The following is a 24802-nucleotide window of genomic DNA, read 5'->3' as shown; positions in this document are numbered from 1 at the left end:
TATCTCCCAATCCATCACCTTTTATTGAACAGACCATAATGTCTGCGCAAATTAATATACTAGAAACGAATGGCTTTTAGGCCTCTATAAAGCAACTCTAAATTAAATAATGTTCATGCTCAACAAAGATGCTTGAACAATCTGATAGGAATAACATACCAAACGAATATCTAGCGTATTGCTTTAGGGAAGCTGAGAAGCTAAAACACAGCCTACAAGCTGTTGAAACACAACTAGAAAATGTTATCATTTGTTTTTAATGTTTCCATTATGAAAAAAAGGGAATTACTTCAGTTGTTTTCTCCCATAATCGAGCCTTCTCATGCAAACCATACACTACAGTTACAGAGGTATTACTTGATCTTCTTTTTTCCTGGACGCAGCACTGGACGTTAAGTGCACAATTACATAATGAAAATATGAAACATTACTGATTCAAATTGATCTGTTTATGAACGTCAAGAAGAGGAGAACGCAAGTACCTGCAAATTAGTTGTCTATGCTATTCATCCAAGCAGTGGGGGTCAGTGCACTCGAGGCCACCAAACTGATGTGCTGGGAACCCATGTCAGGCTGAATCTAACACACACCAATCTGCCATGGACATAGAAACCCTAGAGTAGAAATTGAAACTAAAATCGGAGAAGGTCGCTAGGGTTTCACGGATCACAGTAGCAGAAGAGGACCGACGGAAGGAGACAGCGGCAGGGGTGCATGCCGTCGGCCACCACCGGTGGGGGTCGCAGCCGGCCCGCCCGTGTGGCGCGAGGGGGCGTGGAGGAGGAGAAGGATGGCCACCGCCGCGCCGAAGGCGGCCACCGCACCGCCGCCCTGCACGCGCCCGCGTCAGGAGAGATGGGGAGAGAGGGAGGGGAAGAGTAGAGGCCATGGGGACTCACCAGCATGGGGAACAGAGGGGGAGGGGGCCGTCGGCGCGCCGTCGCCGTGGTCGCCGTCGCCTCGGGAGAGATCGAGAGTGAGAGATGACGGGGAGAGAAGCGGGCTTTTTTTTTTTGCTGGAGGAGAAGCGGAAGTTGAGCAATATATTTACTTGGCTGGATTCCAACGAGAAGTCGGAAAAGCAGAGTAGAAGCCTGAGAAGCAGGAGAAGCCGCCCCCAGCGGAATCTGCTTCAAGAGATCTAGGCCGTCGAACGGCAAGATCGGACGGCTGCAGGAACTTCGGGTGACGTGGACACGGCTTCTATTGCAGGAGCTAATGGGTTTTGTGGGGTTAAATAAGTATGGTTGAAAATCAATGCCATGCGTGATACTCCCTGTCTGCAAATGTCTGATAATCTGAATGATACCGTGTATTATTCCGATCACACATGCAACTGCGTTCCCTGTCTGCGGTTGCCAATGGCACGGCAGACTGGAGTAGAACGTGCAAAGAGTCCAGTTGCTTTGCTATTTCTCCTCCCGGCTCAAGGCGAGCAGGAAGCTGGATTTTTGTAAACCTTTTTAAATTAATATTTTAAAAACAATATATCCTTTTTTTACTCTTTTGGTCGCCCATGTGCGATTTATAAGCTTTTTTATTTTTATTACGTTTTTAAAATTAATTAATGTTTTAAAATAGCCTATCCAGCTTGATTTAAAAATGGTTAGATCTGAAAAAGTTATAATAAAGTATTTTTAAATTTAAAATGGGTTAAAAAAATAGCAAGCTGCTTCTGCTTCAGGAATCAGGATCACAGAAGAACCAACGCCAGGGAGAGCAAGCGTTGGAGGCCCACGTGCCCTGCGCGCCTAACGCGGCGGCTGTCGCGGACCCGGCCCAATAAGACTGAGCTCCGTTTTCTTCGGTTCCGCCCCAACCCCCAACCAGCACGAGTCCACTGTGACCATTGACCAGTCACCACCTCTCTGCCCAGCGCTCAGCGGCCACTACCATGGCGTCGGAATCCGAGGTCTACAGCTGGGAGCCGCACCCGCTCCATCCCGACGGCACTGAGCCGCTGCACCGGATCGCCGTGGACTACTGCCCGGAGGCGTGTCTCCACGAGCGCCACGCGGGGGAGATCCACGTCACCTACGACCACCGCGGCGGCGCGCGCTGGCGCTCCAGCCGCCGGTTCCTCCCTGGCAGCGCCGTGGCCACCACGATCCGCGCGCCGGTGGGGGACACGTCGGGCCTCAACTACAACATCTACCTGTCCTCCCTGGAGGGCTCCAAAGACCAGGACGAGATCGACTTCGAGTTCCTCGGCCACGACAAGCGCGCCGTCCAGACCAACTACCACGTCGGCGGCGACGGCGGACGGGAGCAGATCCACGCGCTCCCCTTCGATTCTTCCGACGGATTCCACCACTACGCCATCGCCTGGGACGCGGCCGCCATCGAGTGGCGCGTCGACGGCGAGCTCGTCCGCCGCGAGCAGCGGCGGGAGGGGGAGCCGTGGCCGGAGAAGCCCATGTACCTGTACGCCTCCGTGTGGGACGCCAGCCACATTGCCGCCGGGGCGTGGACCGGTACGTACCACGGCCGCGACGCGCCCTACGTCTGCAGCTACAAGGACGTCAGGGTGCCCACTGCCGAGCATTCACTGGAAGAGGAGCCGCACCCGCTCCACCCCGACAGCACTGAGCCGCTGCAGGAGATCGCCGTGGACTACTGCCCGGAGGCGTGCCTCGAGGAGCGCCACGTGGGCGAGATCCACGTCACCTACGATGCCCGCGGCGGCGCGCGCTGGCGCTCCAAACGCCGGTTCCGCCCCGGCAGCGCCGTGGCCACCACGATCCGTGCGCCGGCCGGGGACACGTCGGGCCTCAACTACAACATCTACCTGTCCTCCCTGGAGGGCTCCAAAGACCAGGACGAGATCGACTTCGAGTTCCTCGGCCACGACAAGCGCGCCGTCCAGACCAACTACCACGTCAACGGCGACGGCGGGCGGGAGCAGATCCACGTGCTCCCCTTCGACTCCTCCGACGGCTTCCACCACTACGCCATCGCCTGGGACGCGGCGCGCATCGAGTGGCGCGTCGACGGCGAGCTCGTCCGCCGCGAGGAGCGGCGCGAGGGGGAGCCGTGGCCGGAGAAGCCCATGTACCTGTACGCCTCCGTGTGGGACGCCAGCTACATCGCCGACGGGGCGTGGACCGGCACGTACCACGGCCGCGACGCGCCCTACGTCTGCAGCTACAAGGACGTCAGGGTGCCCACTGGCAAGGATTTAGTGGAAGAGGAAGAGCATCAAGATGCAGATGCCGCTGATGCGCCTGCTGACGATCCTGAAGCCGACACCGCCGCTGATGCTGCGGCGGCGGCTGCGGAAGAAGAGAAGGACGCCGGAGCCGGTAAAGTTTAGATCTTGGTGGTGCCATGCATTGTCGTTTTGTTAAGTGTCGCTGCAACCAAAAAGATCTATGAATAATGGATGTGGTCTGATCAGTGAAACAAACATTTCATCTGATGTATTATGTTGTTCGTTGAATAATTCAATGTGTTGTGTTATGCTTGGGTCCCTATGCTACGGACTGAGGATTGGCTTAGAACTTCGATTTGAGTTCCGGCAAACTGGCAATAAGCTCACGTGATAATGGAAATGTCAACAATGGTTATTCAAAAATTGATTAGGCAAATCCGGCACTGCTCGACCATCAAGTTCTTCGAATGGAACAGGCTAAATAAAACGGATTTAGTAAAGCCATGTTTGTTTCCTTCACCAAACTTTAGCTACTAAAACAAGTGACTAAACTTTAGTCGCTCTTTTGGTTCCCATGACTAAAAATGACTGAACACCAATAAAGTACTTGAACAAAGACTGATTTGCCCTTGGCTTGAAGCGCTGCTGCTGCCACTGGTTCAAATGGCCGATTAGCTTTTTGGCCGTCAAAGATGGTCGGCTGTGCACAAGTTCAAATGATTCATATAATCCGAATAATGTTCACTTGACGGGTATAATCCGAATAATGTTCACACCTCAAATTACACAAATTTGTTTATTACAAATCATGAGCTAATACATACTAAGCACATCATTGGCTATCCAATCCCGAAATTGATTCATATTTTGATCTTCGTCCACTTGACAGGTACTCCATTTCGGTGAGCTCCATTTGCATGAGAAGACGATGCAACTCCTTCGACCTCTGGCACATAATTTTTGTCCTGATCACACCTATCAAATTTGTCATCCGCCAAAGCACTATCTCTAATAAAATTATGAATTTCCATGCATGCGATAATTATTTGGCTTTGCTTTGCCATCGGATAGCTCGGTAAATTTAGCAAGATCCTCCACTTTATCTTCAAAACTCGAAAAGACCGTTCGATGACATTACAAAGTGAAGAATATGCAAAATTGAAAAGCTCCTTTTTACCTCTTGGCATTGGCCCTTCTCGATACTCCTGGAGATGATACTTCATACCCCTATACGGTGCAAGATAACCCAATCGGTTTGGGTACCCCGAGTTCACAAGGTAAAACTTACCTACACATTCAATTTAGTTTGTCATTGAAATTGAAACGATTACAACTATGTGTATGTATAATCATAGAACAAACCAATACCTTGAGGTGGATGTGGAAACTTGTCGCCATACTTGTCTTGTGCATCCTTGAACACCCTCGTATCATGAACGGAGCCAGGCCATCCTACAACAACAAAGGTAAACCTCATATCGAAGTCACATATGGCCAACACATTCTGAGTGGTGCAGCCATGTCTACCAGTATGTTGTACTACCATTTTTTATGGCACTACAACAGGTACATGTGTATCATCTATTGCTCCTATGCAATTATCAAAGTATGGAGTAAACCTAGGAGATTGTAACCTAGAATGCATAGTCCTAAATTCAGGGTCCCTTGGCCTAATAATATCAGCTGCAGGCTTGTCCAGACAACGCGGTACTTTATCAAACTTCCTACTACATGTTTTTGTTGACCTAAAAAATGATCTTCGGCTTGTCTCATTCCTTAAAGTGCACCACACATCCACAAAACAGCCCTAAAGTCTCTACTGATGATGAAAGTGCATTTGCCCCTTATGTGGGTTTTGGTGTATTGATGACATCCAAATTAGAGACTAATGAGACCTTAATGAGATATATTACAGCTTTAGTCCCTTGAAAGATATAAAAGAGTTGATCTAAGATGAAATGGTATCCCTCAATTCTTCAAGTGCAAAAAGCGAACGAACCCAAAGCGCTCTCAAAGTCTTTTTATTTTGTTTTGGGTATAGGTATGTCGTACTATAAAGAGGGATACAAGTTTAGGTGGTCTGAGGAAGATAGAGTGCTCAAGCATAAAAATAAAATCCAAAGAGAGACAAAATCACCTCACGAACACTTGGACATAGTTTGTGGACTTTTGGTAGCCGGAAGTCCCGCCGTGAGCCAGGAGTTCCGGCTGTCGGAAGTCCTGACGTTTGGTGCCGAAAGTCCCAGCGCTTGCTGACCTAGCCACAGCCCACTTAAGCATCTTCGCCCTTCGGAAGTCCCGATGGGAGTCGAGAGTTCCGGGTGCTAGAACCTTCGGCTCCCTCCGGAAGTCCTAACACTTCCCGACTTAGCCGCCTGCGCATCTTCGCCCGTCGGAAGTCCCGGCTCCCGCCGAAAGTCCCGACGCCTTGGGACTTAGTCGCCTGGCTCGTCATGTCTGTCGGGAGTGCCAACGGAAGACGGAAGTCCCGGCGACCACTGGGTGTTCCGACGATATGCGAGCAAGCCCAATGGACTGTTTGTGTGAATAGTGTTTTTGCGTTGAGCCGGAGGTTCTGGCGATCTGTGTTGGAACTTCTGACTCAGATTTGAACGGTTGGATTTGCCTTTGAGTATAAATAGTTGTCTCCTCTCTTCTAACCGTGAACCACTCATTCATTACTCACCAACCTTCATCCAAAATAGCTCCCAAGCATTCAAGGCACCCCTCTCCTCTTCCCTTTGGTCCAATCTTCGATTCCCCTAGGGTCTTGAGTGAAAAGAGAGTGGATTGAGTGAGAGAATCACTTTGACAAGCTTGAGCACTTGATTTCTTTATCAAACCGGTTGGATTTGCGTCTATTAATCTTAGGTTCTTAGAACCCTAGCCGGCTAGGCGTCGCCCAAGGGCTTCCATCTTGTGGAAAAGCCTTAGAAGTTTGTATTACCCTTGATTTCTTAGTGGAAAGCTCGAGTGACCTTTGTGGTTGCTTTGAGAGAGGCAAGGAGGCGGCGCGCATCGAGTGGCGCGTCGACGGCGAGCTCGTCCGCCGCGAGGAGCGGCGCGAGGGGGAGCCGTGGCCGGAGAAGCCCATGTACCTGTACGCCTCCGTGTGGGACGCCAGCTACATCGCCGACGGGGCGTGGACCGGCACGTACCACGGCCGCGACGCGCCCTACGTCTGCAGCTACAAGGACGTCAGGGTGCCCACTGGCAAGGATTTAGTGGAAGAGGAAGAGCATCAAGATGCAGATGCCGCTGATGCGCCTGCTGACGATCCTGAAGCCGACACCGCCGCTGATGCTGCGGCGGCGGCTGCGGAAGAAGAGAAGGACGCCGGAGCCGGTAAAGTTTAGATCTTGGTGGTGCCATGCATTGTCGTTTTGTTAAGTGTCGCTGCAACCAAAAAGATCTATGAATAATGGATGTGGTCTGATCAGTGAAACAAACATTTCATCTGATGTATTATGTTGTTCGTTGAATAATTCAATGTGTTGTGTTATGCTTGGGTCCCTATGCTACGGACTGAGGATTGGCTTAGAACTTCGATTTGAGTTCCGGCAAACTGGCAATAAGCTCACGTGATAATGGAAATGTCAACAATGGTTATTCAAAAATTGATTAGGCAAATCCGGCACTGCTCGACCATCAAGTTCTTCGAATGGAACAGGCTAAATAAAACGGATTTAGTAAAGCCATGTTTGTTTCCTTCACCAAACTTTAGCTACTAAAACAAGTGACTAAACTTTAGTCGCTCTTTTGGTTCCCATGACTAAAAATGACTGAACACCAATAAAGTACTTGAACAAAGACTGATTTGCCCTTGGCTTGAAGCGCTGCTGCTGCCACTGGTTCAAATGGCCGATTAGCTTTTTGGCCGTCAAAGATGGTCGGCTGTGCACAAGTTCAAATGATTCATATAATCCGAATAATGTTCACTTGACGGGTATAATCCGAATAATGTTCACACCTCAAATTACACAAATTTGTTTATTACAAATCATGAGCTAATACATACTAAGCACATCATTGGCTATCCAATCCCGAAATTGATTCATATTTTGATCTTCGTCCACTTGACAGGTACTCCATTTCGGTGAGCTCCATTTGCATGAGAAGACGATGCAACTCCTTCGACCTCTGGCACATAATTTTTGTCCTGATCACACCTATCAAATTTGTCATCCGCCAAAGCACTATCTCTAATAAAATTATGAATTTCCATGCATGCGATAATTATTTGGCTTTGCTTTGCCATCGGATAGCTCGGTAAATTTAGCAAGATCCTCCACTTTATCTTCAAAACTCGAAAAGACCGTTCGATGACATTACAAAGTGAAGAATATGCAAAATTGAAAAGCTCCTTTTTACCTCTTGGCATTGGCCCTTCTCGATACTCCTGGAGATGATACTTCATACCCCTATACGGTGCAAGATAACCCAATCGGTTTGGGTACCCCGAGTTCACAAGGTAAAACTTACCTACACATTCAATTTAGTTTGTCATTGAAATTGAAACGATTACAACTATGTGTATGTATAATCATAGAACAAACCAATACCTTGAGGTGGATGTGGAAACTTGTCGCCATACTTGTCTTGTGCATCCTTGAACACCCTCGTATCATGAACGGAGCCAGGCCATCCTACAACAACAAAGGTAAACCTCATATCGAAGTCACATATGGCCAACACATTCTGAGTGGTGCAGCCATGTCTACCAGTATGTTGTACTACCATTTTTTATGGCACTACAACAGGTACATGTGTATCATCTATTGCTCCTATGCAATTATCAAAGTATGGAGTAAACCTAGGAGATTGTAACCTAGAATGCATAGTCCTAAATTCAGGGTCCCTTGGCCTAATAATATCAGCTGCAGGCTTGTCCAGACAACGCGGTACTTTATCAAACTTCCTACTACATGTTTTTGTTGACCTAAAAAATGATCTTCGGCTTGTCTCATTCCTTAAAGTGCACCACACATCCACAAAACAGCCCTAAAGTCTCTACTGATGATGAAAGTGCATTTGCCCCTTATGTGGGTTTTGGTGTATTGATGACATCCAAATTAGAGACTAATGAGACCTTAATGAGATATATTACAGCTTTAGTCCCTTGAAAGATATAAAAGAGTTGATCTAAGATGAAATGGTATCCCTCAATTCTTCAAGTGCAAAAAGCGAACGAACCCAAAGCGCTCTCAAAGTCTTTTTATTTTGTTTTGGGTATAGGTATGTCGTACTATAAAGAGGGATACAAGTTTAGGTGGTCTGAGGAAGATAGAGTGCTCAAGCATAAAAATAAAATCCAAAGAGAGACAAAATCACCTCACGAACACTTGGACATAGTTTGTGGACTTTTGGTAGCCGGAAGTCCCGCCGTGAGCCAGGAGTTCCGGCTGTCGGAAGTCCTGACGTTTGGTGCCGAAAGTCCCAGCGCTTGCTGACCTAGCCACAGCCCACTTAAGCATCTTCGCCCTTCGGAAGTCCCGATGGGAGTCGAGAGTTCCGGGTGCTAGAACCTTCGGCTCCCTCCGGAAGTCCTAACACTTCCCGACTTAGCCGCCTGCGCATCTTCGCCCGTCGGAAGTCCCGGCTCCCGCCGAAAGTCCCGACGCCTTGGGACTTAGTCGCCTGGCTCGTCATGTCTGTCGGGAGTGCCAACGGAAGACGGAAGTCCCGGCGACCACTGGGTGTTCCGACGATATGCGAGCAAGCCCAATGGACTGTTTGTGTGAATAGTGTTTTTGCGTTGAGCCGGAGGTTCTGGCGATCTGTGTTGGAACTTCTGACTCAGATTTGAACGGTTGGATTTGCCTTTGAGTATAAATAGTTGTCTCCTCTCTTCTAACCGTGAACCACTCATTCATTACTCACCAACCTTCATCCAAAATAGCTCCCAAGCATTCAAGGCACCCCTCTCCTCTTCCCTTTGGTCCAATCTTCGATTCCCCTAGGGTCTTGAGTGAAAAGAGAGTGGATTGAGTGAGAGAATCACTTTGACAAGCTTGAGCACTTGATTTCTTTATCAAACCGGTTGGATTTGCGTCTATTAATCTTAGGTTCTTAGAACCCTAGCCGGCTAGGCGTCGCCCAAGGGCTTCCATCTTGTGGAAAAGCCTTAGAAGTTTGTATTACCCTTGATTTCTTAGTGGAAAGCTCGAGTGACCTTTGTGGTTGCTTTGAGAGAGGCAAGGAGGTGGAAGATGTAACAGAACCGACCAATTATACGAGATTAAGTAAAAAAATCTTCCACCGAAGCAGATAATTTGGCAAACTTAAACCTGTATAACCCGGTAGTCTGTGAAACCACAAAGGATTTCAAACCAATCGACACACAAACCAAGATCGTACGAGTTTAGCAAATACCGTCACACGTTACATAAAGTTCACAACGACAGTGGATACATCAGAGTTTAGAACATAAAGTTATTACAAACTGAGTTCAACTGAAATAGCGGAAGTAAATAGTTTTTAAAGCCACACACACACTTTTAGTTCAGATACAGTGCCAGTAGGTAGTCATCTCCAACAAAAGCATCAGATGAGAAATACGGAGTGACCAATTGCCCTTGGTCCTAGTTGTCACCCATCGCCGGATACAGGCAGTTAATGCAATAGCCATAGTACATTTGACCATCTGCAACAACAATGGGAACAACGCCCTGAGTATGAGAAGGTACTCAGCTAGACTTACCCGTCTTAAACCACAATAAAGCGACACCAAGGATTATGCAAGGCTTTCTTTAGTGGACTAGCTGACTTATTTGCGAAAAGCATAAGCTATCCTGAAACATCATTTTAAATACTTTGCATCCTCTTTATTATAACCTATTCATCTAGGTAAGCACCTATACTATAGCAATCATATGATTAACCATTAACATCCAGTTACCAATTTAACTTTAGCATGTCCATACCATCTAGATAACCATCATTGTTCCATAATAATTACTACGATGTCGTAGCTCGAGTCAAGTGCTCACTATCCAGGAGCGATGGCGATTCGAATCGATTCCTAACCAGCTGGTGATTTATTCCTCACACAAACCACACCCACCGATCAAGTGAGCTACAGATCACCAATGACACTTTCTAGGTAGCCGCGGGACAATCTAGAGCCGCAGTACCCAGGGACCGCCCGACTGCCAGGAATCAGGTCGCACCTGCCCTTGGGCTCACTCTTCGTGCCCCTGTCATACCCCCATCAGCACCAATACGCGCACTCATGTAGATCCTGGCCTGAAATGTGCCACTAGCTTCGCGGTTGAAAGGTACTTTATTCGGCCAGCTAAATATGAGGCATGCGTTCAACATGACAAGAGGGACGAGCAACGATCGGTCCTTAATCGACACAGACGGAAACTAACAGCACCCCAGAACCCTGTCTGGTTGCCTCCAACTTTTTCCATCCAGTCTCTAGTTTCCCATCACATATGGTTAATTCCAGGATATCATTCTTTCCATAGCCAATTTCCTCCAGTAACCACCTATAATGTAGGTGATCGGGTATCACCGATCGCTACCGGTCTAAGCAAGGCTAAGCAGTTATTCGATCCTGACATAATAGGGAAAGGGTAATAAGGTGGGCAAGGATAGTAAGGAATGCATCAACGGTTTCAATCAACTCCTACAACTTAATGCAACAATCTATAAACTCATATATATAGAAAGAATTACTTTCATAAAGTAGGAGACTTAGAATACTCTGGGGCTTGCCTCGTTCAAACAAACTAGGTTGGTGATCCACGCACTCCGGCAAGTCCTCTTCTTGCTCCTCTTCCTCTGGCACCTCCGGTGCCTGGACTTCTTGTGGATCGGTCCTGGTCTGCTCTTCCTGAACTGCTACTGGTAATTCCTCTTGCGATCCTGTATGATGCAGATGCATAAGTGCTAATGTAGAGGTGCATCGGAGAGATGACATGTAATGATTATGATGCATGAAATGTAGAGGAGCATGTATAGGTCGTAGCAAAGCTCTTCTACAAGGTAGTCAACATCATCCAAGAACATGTACGATTATCTACTATGACAACCACTGTACTAACATGCCAAATCACCACAGCAAATTAAGATGCTTCAAAGATACACCAAAGCGAACATTATCAACTAAACTCGCATTAAAGAAGATTATCTTATTTCATTTTACTAGGGCTACATAGTAACATGTATTTCTAGTGCTTATAAAAATCTGAGAAAATTACAGTAGCATAGCACTACTCTAAGTAGACTATCATAAAATTTTCATGGCATTTGGATAAGTAAAATAGCTTACACAAAAATGACAAGCTATGGCACAAATATGAGCATGAAAATACTTTGCACTATGAAAAGTGTCAAACAACAGATCAGGTATTTTTTCTATGTTCTTCATAGCATACAATCACTGTACAAAAATTATCACATGCCTGTTTTATGCAACTTTGGCTCTTTAGCAAAAATAACAAAGTCAACCATTAAAGGCACTTGAACTACACCTCCTAATTTTTCTACAATACATGCATGGAATATATTTTTCACAGAAAGTAAATCACTCAAGGAAACTAACAAAACTAGAACCATATTTTTCTGAGGTATATTTTATTTACTAGGCATTTTCTCAGAAATCAGCACTTATTTACTTTAAATAGAGCTACACAGAAAAGTATCCCAAACTTGACATGCAGTATTTTTAACAGATAGATATAGTCACAAGAAGCATAACAAAATTTGTTTCATACATTTTGGAGCAACACAACTTGAGATATCCATTTACTAAGCATTTGAATCAATTCTTGAAACTATTTCTAAAAACCCTTTTCCTTAAAACGAAAAACCAGCGAATGCAAACGTTGGGTGCACCTGGTGCTGTGCACCCAGGGTTTCCCTCGGTCGCTGCAGCTGGGCCCCACATGCCAGACGGGCCCGCGTGACAGCGACACAGAACAGGGGAGGCGGCTCTGCGCTACGCGGCTCGGCGTTATCTCGCCGGCGACGAGTATTCTGGCGAGGCCGAGGTCACCGGCGTGCCCTACTCAACAATGCACACCGATTGGGGTAGGTGATGGGAGGGTGGTGCCATCGGAGGTAGCTCGCCGACGCCCATGGCGGCACGGTGGAGGAGCCCGGCGGCGCGTCGGCCATCTCCGGCCAAGGCGGTGCGAACTGAGATTGGCGTGAGCATCTAGGGTACACAGGGAAACTGATGGAAGGGAGAGAAGGGAGTGAGCAGGCTCCGGTGGTGCTTGGCCACAGTGAGCATGCACTCCGGTGAGGCACCGGCCATGGCGGAGGTCGCAGAATCAACAAAAGGGGTCCTCACCTGGGCTCAATTGACGCAGAAGCTGGCGCAGCAGGTGCGGCTAAGCAAAGCGGAGCTTGTGGCTCCCTAGAGGCAGCAACGATGTGGAGGCGAGCGAGCTAAGTAGCGGTGACTCACCTGACAGCAATGGCGGAGGCGCGAGCTCGTCTCTGAGCGAACTGGTGAAGCGAGGGAACGCGGGCGAAACAAATAAGCGATCCCTCGAGCGCGTGGCGTCTTCGTGGTGGCATTGGCCTGACCGGTGGGGGCAGCGACGGTATACGGCCACCACTTGGCCGTCGCGGCCTGACGATGTCGGCCAGCTGGCCGGCCTGAACCGTCCATCAAAGAACGTCGAGACCGACTGACAGCGCGTTTTTAACACTCCAAAACTTATAATCCGTTGATTGCTAGCGAAAGAATTTAAAACAAAAGTTATACTCCTACATACCAGCTACAAAACTCATTTAAAGATCAAGGTCTAATTCGCAAAGGACAGAGAGTAAAATCATGCCAAAGTCGTGTTCAAGAAACTGAAAAGTGGAGTTTTGTACTTAGAAAATTTCTAAGTGTTGAACCCAACCTAATTTCTAACTTGTGGAACCCTTTAGAGCATGTTGTGCACATTTTCATGACTTGGTCACAAAATAATTTTTGTTCCTTATATAATTTGCTACAACTTTGTTTTAGGTTGCTCAGACATGCAAACATTCTAAGTGGTACTTTTTGAACAGTTAAACCAAAAAGTCCTAGGGTCAAAACAAGTCAAACCATGATTTGGAAACTGAATTAGGCAAAATGGTCAACATGTACATTGTTCCTAATGACTTTATAAGCCTAGCTAAGGTGTTTAACAATATATCTAGCCATACCACACATTGGTCACACAAGAATCAAACACTGACTGTACTGAAATGATGAAAACAATTGAAATGTTACTTATGTTTCATAGCCCTGTTTCACATGTTTCATGATCTTGTTGTATCGTACTAACTAGCTAGGTTCCACTAAAGTAAGTTGCACATGTTGCACTTGAGTGTTGCACACTAATCATTTCATAAACAAAAACAACACTCATGAAATATATAATATGTTGTAATGTTTCGATAACATGTTTCATGTAAAATAAGCTCATAAATGGATGAATGATGCTCATGTTCATGGAATGCAAGTGCAATCATGCAAGCCTAACACCAGGGGTGTTATAGAAGAGACTCCGACTTTTGTGGTTACCTCAACAATGAGGACGTATGAGCTCCTTTATGGGGTTGCCGAACCTCAGGATAATTTCTTGTGTTTCGCGTGCTTGTTGTTGTGATTTGTGCTATCATATTTGTTCTTGTTGGTTTGTCCTCCTCCCCAACTCTCCTCTTAGGGTTTGGACTCAATCTACGAAGTGGTGACCTTCCGGTGTCAAAGAAGCAACCCCAACACTTCACCTTACCACTAGGGAGTGAGGTTGTAAGATATCTTTCACTCAACCCCAACACTTCGCTTTACCACTAGGGAGTGGGGTTGTAAGATATCTTTCACTCAAAGTTTGTTTTAGCACTTGTAGTGCAATTCTCGTAGGTGTCGAAACTCCTAGCTGTTTGCATCGGAACTTCTAGGTGTCGGAAGTTCTGGCCCAAACTGTCAGGACTTCTGACTGTCACTGGCATTTGACTTTGAGATTACGTAGAAATTTTAGATACGCCTATTCACCCCTCTCTAGGCATTGTTTAGACCCTTTCAGATGACATATTTTTTTGTAGATTTCAATCCATATGACTCCACAAGGTCATTATGTAGCCTATCAAGCACATTCATATGCATCCTAAACATGTTGTAGCATGATTTCCTATTACCTAGGCACCTCATGACCCATTGGTAACTAGATTCAGTGGGTACTCTGTACTCTTCCTTGTTAATGTATGTTTCAAAGTGGAACATACCAATTATGGCATCCAGAGTAGCTGCCTGTCTCCTCCTCTTTTGACACCGTAGAATGTACTATTGAATCCATGCCTCCTCCTCCTCCTCCTCCTAAATAAACAAATGGATTTTAACTAGCAGATAGATAAATGCTTGACATGATCACAACAAGATAAATAGGTACACATGATCGTAGCATGATAAACAGGTAGATATGATCACAGCAAGGTAAATAGGAAGACATGATCATAGATTTAAAATGGTTCACATCATCACAAATTTAGATAGGTTCACGAGATAACAAATTTAAAATGGTTCACATCATCACTAATGGTCCAGACATAACACTCTAACACATAACTATCTAACGGATAATAGACCAGGCACTCTAGTCCATCTGCTCTCACAGCAAGGTAACAGATCAGGCACTCCAGTCCTGGCAACACCTCTTCAACCACGCCAACCTTCCTTCATTTGTGGACAATTTCTTAAATATTGTTCCATTGTACTTTTGGGCAAACATCCTCGTGGCCACATAGAACTCCTCTATCTCCTCATTTAGTCCACATTCCAATACTAAATTCATGCAATGGTCGATGTCCTACTCAACTTCTTGCTCCTCCCTCTTCTTCTATTCTTTCTTCTGTTCTTGCATTTCCTTCAAGGTATTGATCTCATTGTTGTTCCTAGTTTGAATGGCCTCTGTCAGCCCCTTCATTGCCTTGATCATTGGACTTTTGGTTTTCTTGGCTAGGCTTGAGGCTATATCTATGGTGCTACTCCCTCTCTTTCTGTCATGTGGGGACGCACATATGCCAGGAATAGAAGGGCCCGGGATGCCAGGCATGCAACAGTGCGCCAGGGCAGCAGCGCCGATGCGGTCACCTTGGCAAGTGCCAGCCAGGGGTCGGTTTAGGTAATAGCTAGAATAAAGGAAAGAGATCCTATAATTTAGGAATGATTTGTTAGAGTCTATCAAGGCTATAGCCTATAAGAGTCCTTGTAATCCATCATTGGAGGATAAGCAAGTTATTATTCATCTAATCTCTCTCTCGCTCTCCTCCAACCAAGCCTAGCCGCCCGAGGGGAAAAACCTCAGCCCTAGACGACAATGGCAGGAGACTATGAACTCCGTAGTCAAGGGCCAGCTACCCTAGGGCACGACGCCCTTGACACTTTCGACTGGTGATACTCATTGGGCTGTTAAGGGTGCCTTCTTGATCCCCATTATGATCTTCTTCATCACCATATGTATCAGCTTGAGTTGATCCTCCAGGGATGCATGAGGACCACCCATCAACTGTATTTCCTTTGAACAACTCAGCAAGAAGTTCAATGTAAGTTGGAATAGCCCATCTAAACTTCTTGCACTCTTGATACTTTTTCTAAAATGTAGAAATGCAGACACATATTAGGTAATGCACCCTTGACACTTCAATTGAAACAAATAAATGAAAAAAATCAGATGACAGCTGTGTATTTAGTCCACCAGTCATCATCAGCTATAACTGTTCCATTCTCATTTCGGCCTAATCCTGACTCACCTAGGGTCCAATCATGCCACTGCCACATAGTCATGCATTGAGTCCATCTGTTCTTGAATTGTTTGATTTCATGCCTCAAGTGAGTCCTTTCATAATATTTTTGAGCTATCACCTTGTAAGCTGTATTTTTTATTTGCCCATTTGGGCATTGACCTTCCCTAATTTGTTCAACACATAGTTCACAGAATACATGTGTGTTTGCTTCACTCCAATTTGCCTTGTCAAATCGGTTCTAATGTAGGAAAAATAATTAGCTAAAACTAACTAACAAATTGAGCACAAAATTGAACTACCTGCTGTAGTAAATCATGGACAGAGCAAACAAATTAAAAAGCTCCAAATAAATAGAGCACAATATTATAGAGTTGACTTAGCTCAAGGGCAATCAAATGTCATGTAACAAATTGAAGTATCCTGGCAACAACATAGTCAGAACTCCATGCAGTTTAAACCATGAAACACTACCAATTAAGGACAAGCTTCTATAAAGACACATGTATATGATGTAGTAGTTGCTAACTTATGCAGAGAAAAGCTACCTCATCTGAATCGGTCACTATACGTTATTGCTTATAGGAACCATAGATGCCTCATCAGAGCAAAGAATGTACTGGAACTTATGTCCACAGCAAACATACATCTTGGAGCATAACATACATCTAAATGTACTGCAACTTACCAATCGATCGCCATTGTCATCTTCTTGCTCCCACTGATTGTTGGTGCCAAGATCCTGTGGAGGAAACAAGTTCCCGACAGAACTGGATACATGGCTAGGGCGGAGAGGCATCAAACCACGGTCTCCGCCTCCCATCCCTGTAGGAGTGAAGTGGGGAGCGGATCCCTATGGCAGACGGCTGGTTCCCGCGCCGGTGTTGAGGGACTTGGAGCGGTGACCTCCTCCGCACGCAGCCAGAGATCCACCACGGCCGGATTTGCCTCCCCCACCGCTCGGACAAGGAGGCTAAAAATCTCCATGGCCAGATTTGCTGCCACCGGCCATAGGAGCAAGAGGAGGTAGCCGTGGCTCGCCGTGACCTCCCTCCGACTGCAATAGCCTCGAGTAGGTGTCGATGAAGGGGTAGCCACCACCCCGGGAGTTCAGATTGAGGTTCTCCATGCCAACCCTAGGAGTAGAGAGGATGGGGCATCGGAGGATAAGACATCGTCTGAGAAAAAATGGCGAAGTCCTCGTCTTCGGGATCGGCGGCAGAAGAATGGAAGAGGGGAGCCGGCAAAGAAGAAGAAGCCTAGGAAAAGTAGTCCCTGTAGCCGCTCCGGTGCCCGTCCATGGTGGATCCTCGGTGGGGAGGAGAGAGGGCCTCGATGCCAACGATGGGAGGAGCGTGGGCGCTGGCGGCCACGGCGTAGCGAGCAGCGGTGGCGGCAGTGGGGCGGGCAAATGCGAGCGAGCGAGAGAGAGAGAGAGCGCGACCCAGAGGAGAATAGGGAGCACGTAGGCGGATACGGGATTTTTTTAGAAGTTCGGGGTGGTGGTGGGGGGGGGGGGAGGGAGGGAGCATCCCCACCTTTTCATTTCATAAAAGAAGCATACATGAGCAGTTTGTTACATGTCATTTATGGAGAAATTAGCATGGAGTGGGGAGAAGAACAACAAAGCCCAAGCATGGGCAACATGTCTATTTGATGGGGGCAACCTACATGCCCAAAGCTCAGCATCTTCACGACACCCCGCGAAGAGGCGAGTGTAGCAAGGAGACAGGGAACGGAACACAACATCGTGCCTGTGCTTCCAGAGACGCCAACAACAAAGTAGAAGAAAGGCATTAAAGTGGGCAGCAGGGATGGTGGACGGTGGTTGAACGCGCCAAAGAGTAGCAACATCTTCTTCATCAATTTGCACACCAATCCAGCGCCAACAGCCAACTGCAAAGGCGCAACCGGCAATAAGATGAGCTGTGCTTTCAACCTGAGCACCGTACAACTCACATAGGTCTGAGTCAATGCAGTTCTTCTTGAGTAAATTCTCCCATATTTGGATTCTATCTTGGACGAGTAGCCAGCCAAAAAACTTAACTTTGGGAGGGGCACGGTTCTCTCAAATGAACTTATAATAGTCACAGCTGCCACCTACTGCAATGATAGACTTGTATATCATGGACGAGCTGAGATGATGTGCTTTGTCCTCCCATGGGCAGCGGCGAACATCCTGAGCATTGGTGAGATTAATTTCTGCAAGCACAACGGTCAGTTGGGCGAGCTCCTTAGTGGCAACAGAAGAAAGCCGGGGCACAAAAGCCAATCTTAGATCAGAGACAAGCACATGATGAACCGAGGCTTCAGGGCGACGGGCGTGGGTGTAGAGAGCAGGCATGGCATCTATGAGCGGTCTAGCTGCCAGCCAGCAATCGTGCCAGAATGTTGTAGAACGCCCATCACCCACCTCTACCGTGGTGAGCAGCCGATAGTCAGGTAGAAGCTGACATTGTGAAGCCCAATGTGTTCCGGCACTAGTGGACTCCGGTGCTTCAAGAGGACGTCCAAATTCAGTTTCAAGCCAGCGAGACCATGCCGAGTCTGTCGCAGTGTGCGCTCTGTGGAGCAGTTTCATGAGCAAGCGGGTATTCTAGAGAGAAAGATCTCGAACACCCAAGCCACCATTCTCCTTTGGCAAGCAAGCTTTAGTCCAGCTGACCAAGCGCTGAGCACCAGAAACAGATTCTTCACCTGCCCAAAGAAAGGCTCGTCGACGAGCATCAAGAGCATCCACAACACCTTGAGGAAGTTGCAATGCTCCCATTGCATACACCGGAAGACTGTCCAGAACATAATTGACTAGGACAAAGGCGGCCAGTGTGGTTGAGGAGGCTAGACCACCATCCAGATAAGTACCTGTCAACCCTCGCAATAATTGGCGCAAAGGCAGGGAGATTCAGCTTCTCATTGGAGAGTGGGAGACCAAGGTACGTCTGGGGAAAATCACCCTGTGCACAGCTAAGGACGCCCACAAATTGGGTAGCAACATCTTGAGGGACATGCATCGGCACTAACATGCTTTTGTTGTAGTTGATGTTGAGACCTGTAGCTTTGGAGAAGCTCGTTCGGAGTTCTTTGAGACGCTCCATAGCTTGTACATCTGCCCAGGCCACAATGAGCGTGTCATCAGCATATTGGAGAATAGTGCATGGCCAATCAGATGCAAGTGGGTGGCGCAAAAGTGTGTCAGTGGAGAGTAGCTGTTGTAGCAGGTCGGCCACGAGGATGAACAAGTACGGCGGATACGGGAATTAATTAGGGGCAGCCCATGTCTATTGTGCAGTTTAGTTCCTTTTAGCACTTTCTTAAGGTACTAATGTGACTAAACAACTTTAATCAGTTTATTTGATATTTTAGTTACTAAAGTAACTAAAGTTTAGTAGCTAAAGTTTAGAAGTCCTAAACCAAACAGGTCCTAATCAGAATGCAGCATTGTTCACAACTTCAGATTATGGCAACCGGAACCCGTGAACAAGCACGGTGATGTAAAAGAAATATCTGAGACTAATTCCGTTCAGCTTCGTAAGTTGAGCTTGTAATAAAGTTGCGGCCCAATTTGAAAAGAGCCCAACCTAAAACCCGTTCGGCCCGAGTAGGCCTGCTGCCTGACAGATGCGGCTAGGCCAGTAGGCCCCATCAGCATCCCGACAACACAAGCCACAGCCACACCTGTCTCGGCTCGACTACGGCGAGCGCGATGGACGCAAACGTGGCGCTGGCGCTGCTCTCCTCCTGCTCGCCCTCCACTTCCGCCGCCGCCTCCTCGCTCCTCCCTCGTCGCCGCTGCCTGGCCTCCCGCCGAAGAGCAAGCTCCCGAGCCACCATCAGTAAGCTTGCCTCCCCACTCGGCCACCACTGATTAACCTCCCTGGTATTCGCGCCGATTTAATCAACCCGTTCGCTGGTCGGTTTATAGACTGATAAGACTGACGGTGCTGGTTGTTGGGAGAGGAAAACACCAACAAGCCAACAAGGCCAATTTCTCCGCTGTGATGTGCTGCGCCGATTCAGTTTCTGTGCTGTGCTGTCTCGATTGATTCTAGACTTCTATTAGAATCAACGAGAATTGTGGTTGAACTAGAATGGTGAATTTGCTGCTGGCGGTCGTGCTGAGAGACATTGGGTTTGGCCGTTTAGTACCGTTGGCTGCGTAGCTTTTATGCACAACAGATTCCAGCCCCAATTCGTGTCACCTTATATTCAGAATGCATGTGTCGTACTATGGAGTTTGCAGTTTTCGATTACCTTAATTGTTTGCCTGTAATTGGTTTGTCGTGCGTCTCGCAGTGGCGGCGTTGGGCGATGACCCAATCAAGGAATGGATTCTTACAGAAGGGAAGGCCACGCAGATAAAAGGGATCAGGTCCATTGGTGGTGGCTGCATTAACTCTGCTCAGCGCTATGATACTGACGTGGGGCCCTTCTTTGTGAAGACTAATAGGTGCGCTCAAAGAAAATCTATCTTCTGAACTTATAATTGTTGCCATGAGATTGTGAATACCAATAGGTAATGATGCTTTCGGTTTTGTTTTGACAATGATGGAATTAACTACTTATTTTATGTTCCAGCCGCATTGGTCCAGAAATGTTTGAAGGGGAAGCTCTTGGTTTGAAGGCAATGTATGACACAAAGTCAATCCGTGTTCCTTTGCCATACAAGGTGAGAGAAGTGGCAGCAGATGCTGGAATATGTACAACTGCAAACGTGGAATGCAATGACATTGCTGTTGTGATACTGTTACATGACCGGTACTGTGATGCCCATACATGATGGGAGTACTCGTATAGTGACTGAAATGTTCAGTGCTGGCCATTTATGCTGCGAGTTAATTAGCGTACATATTTCCTTTCGTCCCACTGATGTAGAGACTGTTAATCATCTAGTAGTACCAATGTCTGCTGATGGTAGTGATGTTAGTTCACTTGTTTCAGTAGTTCTCTGCATCACTTGTTGTCTTCAACTTTAATCCTTTTTTATGCCTGCCACTAGTATAGGTTGGGTCATTACCTACCGGTGGTTCTTTCATCATCATGGAGTTTATTGAATTTGGTCCTTCAAGGGGAGACCAGGTAACTATATACCAAATACTTTTGAACTTTGATTCACCTCTCTTTCCTTTATAATTAACATAACTCTTTTTGTCAGTCAGTTTTGGGAAGGAAGCTTGCCGAAATGCATAAGGCTGCTAAATCTGATAAGGGATATGGTTTCCATGTTGAGAATACTATTGGAAGGTAGTATCGTTTGATGAAACATGGTCTTAATTCAGGTGTATCGGAAGTTGAGAACTCCTCTGTCAGTCTCCCTAATCCACCTGTTTTGTTATTGCAGCACTCCACAAATTAACACTTGGACTGATGACTGGATTGAGTTTTACTCCAAGCATAGATTGGGTTACCAGTTGGAGTTGGCATCGAGACGATACGGAGATTCCGCCATACTCGAAAAAGGTACAGTTGGAAAAAGACGATTAAGTTGGTATTTATCATTTCTCTCATGGTCTGCCATTGTTCTTAGCTAAGTTTTGCTAATAGTGTAGTAACTGATTTTTTTCTATTCCTTTTTGCATAAATTCCTATACACAGGTCAGCGATTGATCAAGAATATCCGCCCACTTTTTGATGGAGCTGTTATTGAGCCCTGCTTGCTTCATGGTGATCTCTGGAGCGGAAACATAAGCTCTGATAGCAATGGGGATCCTGTAATATTGGATCCTGCTTGCTACTGTAAGTAAAATTGACTGATTTTAGCATTCAAATTCAGGATCATGAGTAGTGGTTGCAAAAGGATGAATTTACTTGATTCTTTCAAGTAATTTTCATCAAAGGTATTCTATTTTAAATATTTTGTTGCTGAAGTTCCCACAATGTATTGCATAAGTTACCAGCAAACAATTTACAAAGACATGATTACCGGTTCTTCAACTTCAGATGGACACAACGAGGCAGAGTTTGGGATGTCCTGGTGTGCTGGATTTGGTGGGGACTTCTATAATGCCTATTTTCAGGTACCCATTGATTTTTGCTGAAGATTTGGTTGGAGCACCGCCAAGGGCTCATGTGCAAACGGATAATAGGCATACTTAACAAACCACCATCCGAGGTTAATGGTTACGGGTCAGATTTGTTTTGTGGAGTTACCTTCTGTTGGCCTATAAAGTCCCAGACCTGAAAACTCTAGCAGGAAGGTTCCTTTGGTAAAGAATGGTGTCAACGACATAGTTATTGCCTTACACCATCGAATAAGGCGGTCCAAGTGTTGGCGTGGAAATTGCTTACTTGTTTTGTAGGCAATATCTTTCGAGCACTGCCACAAAATAGAGTTACCACCTCCAGCTTTGCTTCCTGAGTGCTTGTCTTTCTCTAGTCCTACTAAAATTCCAAGCCTTGTGGTCGGTGGATTACTCAATTCTTCACTATTTTGATGGAGACATTAACAGTACTTTTACTCTTACTCTAATACAGGTGATGCCGAAACAACCAGGGTTTGAGAAGAGGAGGGACCTCTACCTCCTCTACCACTACCTGAATCACTACAATCTTTTTGGCTCCGGGTACCGTTCATCAGCTATGTCCATAATCGAAGACTACTTATATGTGCTGGCGGCTTAGTTTCTTCTGTTTATTCTCACATGAAAATAGAAGCAATGATGTACCTGTGCATAACGTGTTCCATAGCTATCCCTCTCGGTATGCTGTGGATTCGCTCCCTGTAAAACCTGTTAGCTCTTTGCGTGCATAACCTCATGCTACACCACTATATCAGTCACTGAAAAAAATCTTCGTATGTGCAAATAAATATCTCACTGCGGATCCATTTGGACACGTTTTGTGCCTCAGAAGGATAATAATGTATTTCTTGGTCTCAGTAATCCGCCCGTGTGGTGGAGAATCACGATTCGGTCCCAGGAAGAACGAGTCAACGTAATAATGATCCTCTGACCCATCCTCCTAAACTACTCTACCCCAGGCGGCGGATATATGCTTGCGACCTGGATATTCTTAACAACGTTAGTGAAAAGGCATCCGCGCACTAAGACATTCTTAACCACCGGTGAGCACCTAACGTGGCGGCCTCCCATTCGACCCCTGCCGGAAAGGCTTCAAAAGCATAGTCTTTTGTCGCTGCCTGTGCTTCCCAGCTAATCCTTAGCGATGCAAGCAAATCAGACGCGTCGTCCCAAGTTTTCACACCACCTACTCCGTCGTTTTTAAGCCCTCGCGCTCCTAGCATCGCAATGGCCGTGGTCGTAGCCGTGGCATCCGGAACTGCCATTGCTCACGTTTTTGCTGCCGGAAAGCCCTGGTTTCGCCGGCGAAGAACAGAACAGCGTGTCCGGCCCAGATGGAGCAGGAGCAGGAGGCGGGCACAGCACAGCAACTGCTCGGGAGGCGCGTGCGCGCGGACACGCGGCACCCGGTGTACCGCGGCATCCGGCACCGCGGGGGCAAGTGGGTGTCGGAGATCCGGGAGCCGCGCAAGTCCAACAGGATCTGGCTGGGCACGTACCCGGTGGCGGAGATGGCGGCTGCCGCGTACGACGCCGCCGCATTGGCGCTGCGGGGCGCCGAGGCCGCGCTCAACTTCCCCGGCGCGGCCCTGTCGCGGCCCGCGCCGGCCTCGTGCTCCCCCGACGACATCCGCGCGGCCGCCGCCGCCGCTGCTGCCGCCGCGGTGATCGCCCGCTCCCACTCGCCGCGGGCGAGTGGTGAAGCTGCTGCGAGCACGTCGTCGTCCGGTGCCGGTGCCCGCGGCCCGGCGCCGGAGCACCGAGCGGGCGACAGCAGGCGCATCGTGGATGAGGACGACGTGTTCCACGTGCCCGAGCTGCTGGCGGGCATGGCCGAGGGCCTGATGATGAGCCCGCCGAGGCTCGTCAGCCCCGCGACGGACGGCGCCGTGTCGCCGGAGGAGGACGGCAGCGAGGACGGCGTGGTGAGCCTGTGGGATCACTCGTGAACTGAACCGTGCATGCATTGCATCCTGACGTGGACGTGAGCGTCAACGGCTACACACACTATACATGGACGAGGCCGTGCTTCTGGAACGAAGCTGTCCTTTGCTCAGTTTGCTGCACTGCATGCACAGAACAGATGTACTTGTGGATCAGGATCAGCTAGGTAGCCGTGGCCAAGTTACGGCGGAGTTGATGCTCCTGATACTCTGCCACCAGATCGCTGAACGCATGCATCTGTAGTAACTCCAGTACCGGTCCGCACTCGTGTCCCGTACCCGGGCTCTGCACACATCGCTGGAGAGCAGAGCAGAGCAGAGAGCATGGACGAGGCGTGTCCCAGATGTATAAATTCTAGCAGTAGCAGTGCAGCTAACATAGGAGTAACTCCTCAATCCTATCGCTACTGCTATACCAGTGTACTGATACGTTGCATTGCAAGATCTGACCCCCATCACATCGGCCTAACATGTAACGTGCTCGAATCTGTACCAAAGGTTCATCGCCATCATCATCGGCCAGCATGCAACGTCCTCGCTGTGTTTTCATGTGGAAAGCCTCTCACGCCCCGCGCACACTCCGTTCGTGTACGTGGTGTAGCAGGTGGCCAATAGCCGTGGCCCGTGGGCCGTGGCAGCGGCAGGCAGATTTCAAGCTGGAGTACGTAGGGCGTGGCACTGTACTCGAGGCGTAGTGAACGGAATGCCATGTTGCCATGCCCGAAACGGCATCCGGTCCCTCGGCTCGGCTCGATGGATTGACTAGCTAGCGCTCTAGCAGTAGTACGCGGAAACAGCAACCGTCACGTACGTACCTGTTCGACACGATCGAGGCGCTGCTGTTGGCTGGGCACGCGATTCGGGAGTCGTCGTCGGTGCTAGCGTGCGTGGCGCCGCCACCGCTCACCCGCCCTCGTATTTGGGTTCTCCGCTGATGTCATGCCAAGGCGCGGGCGGTG

At 47.8% G+C, this 24802-nt stretch overlaps 3 protein-coding genes and 1 long non-coding RNA gene across 4 annotated transcripts; 3 read left to right on the top strand and 1 right to left on the bottom strand.

The window, feature by feature from the left end:
- Positions 1-70: 70 nt before the first annotated feature.
- On the bottom strand, positions 71-1003 carry LOC136540780 (uncharacterized). The gene is made up of 3 exons (XR_010780021.1): positions 900-1003; positions 483-831; positions 71-385 (listed from the first exon to the last, which is right to left on the bottom strand). It is a non-coding gene; the product is annotated as an uncharacterized lncRNA (long non-coding RNA).
- Positions 1004-1826: 823 nt separating this feature from the next.
- On the top strand, positions 1827-3459 carry LOC136535802 (uncharacterized). The gene has a single exon (XM_066528209.1). The coding sequence runs from the start codon at positions 1895-1897 to the stop codon at positions 3311-3313; it is 1419 nt and encodes a 472-aa protein (XP_066384306.1). The 5' UTR covers positions 1827-1894; the 3' UTR covers positions 3314-3459.
- A 16089-nt stretch (positions 3460-19548) lies between these two features.
- On the top strand, positions 19549-22730 carry LOC136540779 (protein-ribulosamine 3-kinase, chloroplastic-like). Its single transcript, XM_066532801.1, has 9 exons — positions 19549-19716; positions 20177-20330; positions 20459-20549; positions 20885-20959; positions 21036-21124; positions 21222-21340; positions 21476-21616; positions 21821-21897; positions 22355-22730. The coding sequence occupies exons 1-9, from the start codon at positions 19587-19589 to the stop codon at positions 22499-22501; spliced, it is 1023 nt and encodes a 340-aa protein (XP_066388898.1). The 5' UTR covers positions 19549-19586; the 3' UTR covers positions 22502-22730.
- Positions 22731-23234: 504 nt separating this feature from the next.
- LOC136540778 (ethylene-responsive transcription factor ERF027-like) lies at positions 23235-24174 on the top strand. The gene has a single exon (XM_066532800.1). The coding sequence runs from the start codon at positions 23235-23237 to the stop codon at positions 23847-23849; it is 615 nt and encodes a 204-aa protein (XP_066388897.1). The 3' UTR covers positions 23850-24174.
- The last annotated feature ends 628 nt before the right edge of the window (positions 24175-24802 follow it).

The sequence above is a fragment of the Miscanthus floridulus genome, chromosome 2 (assembly GCF_019320115.1).
Source record: "Miscanthus floridulus cultivar M001 chromosome 2, ASM1932011v1, whole genome shotgun sequence".
Taxonomy (NCBI): domain Eukaryota; kingdom Viridiplantae; phylum Streptophyta; class Magnoliopsida; order Poales; family Poaceae; genus Miscanthus; species Miscanthus floridulus.
This window is presented reverse-complemented; position numbering and strand designations above follow the sequence as displayed.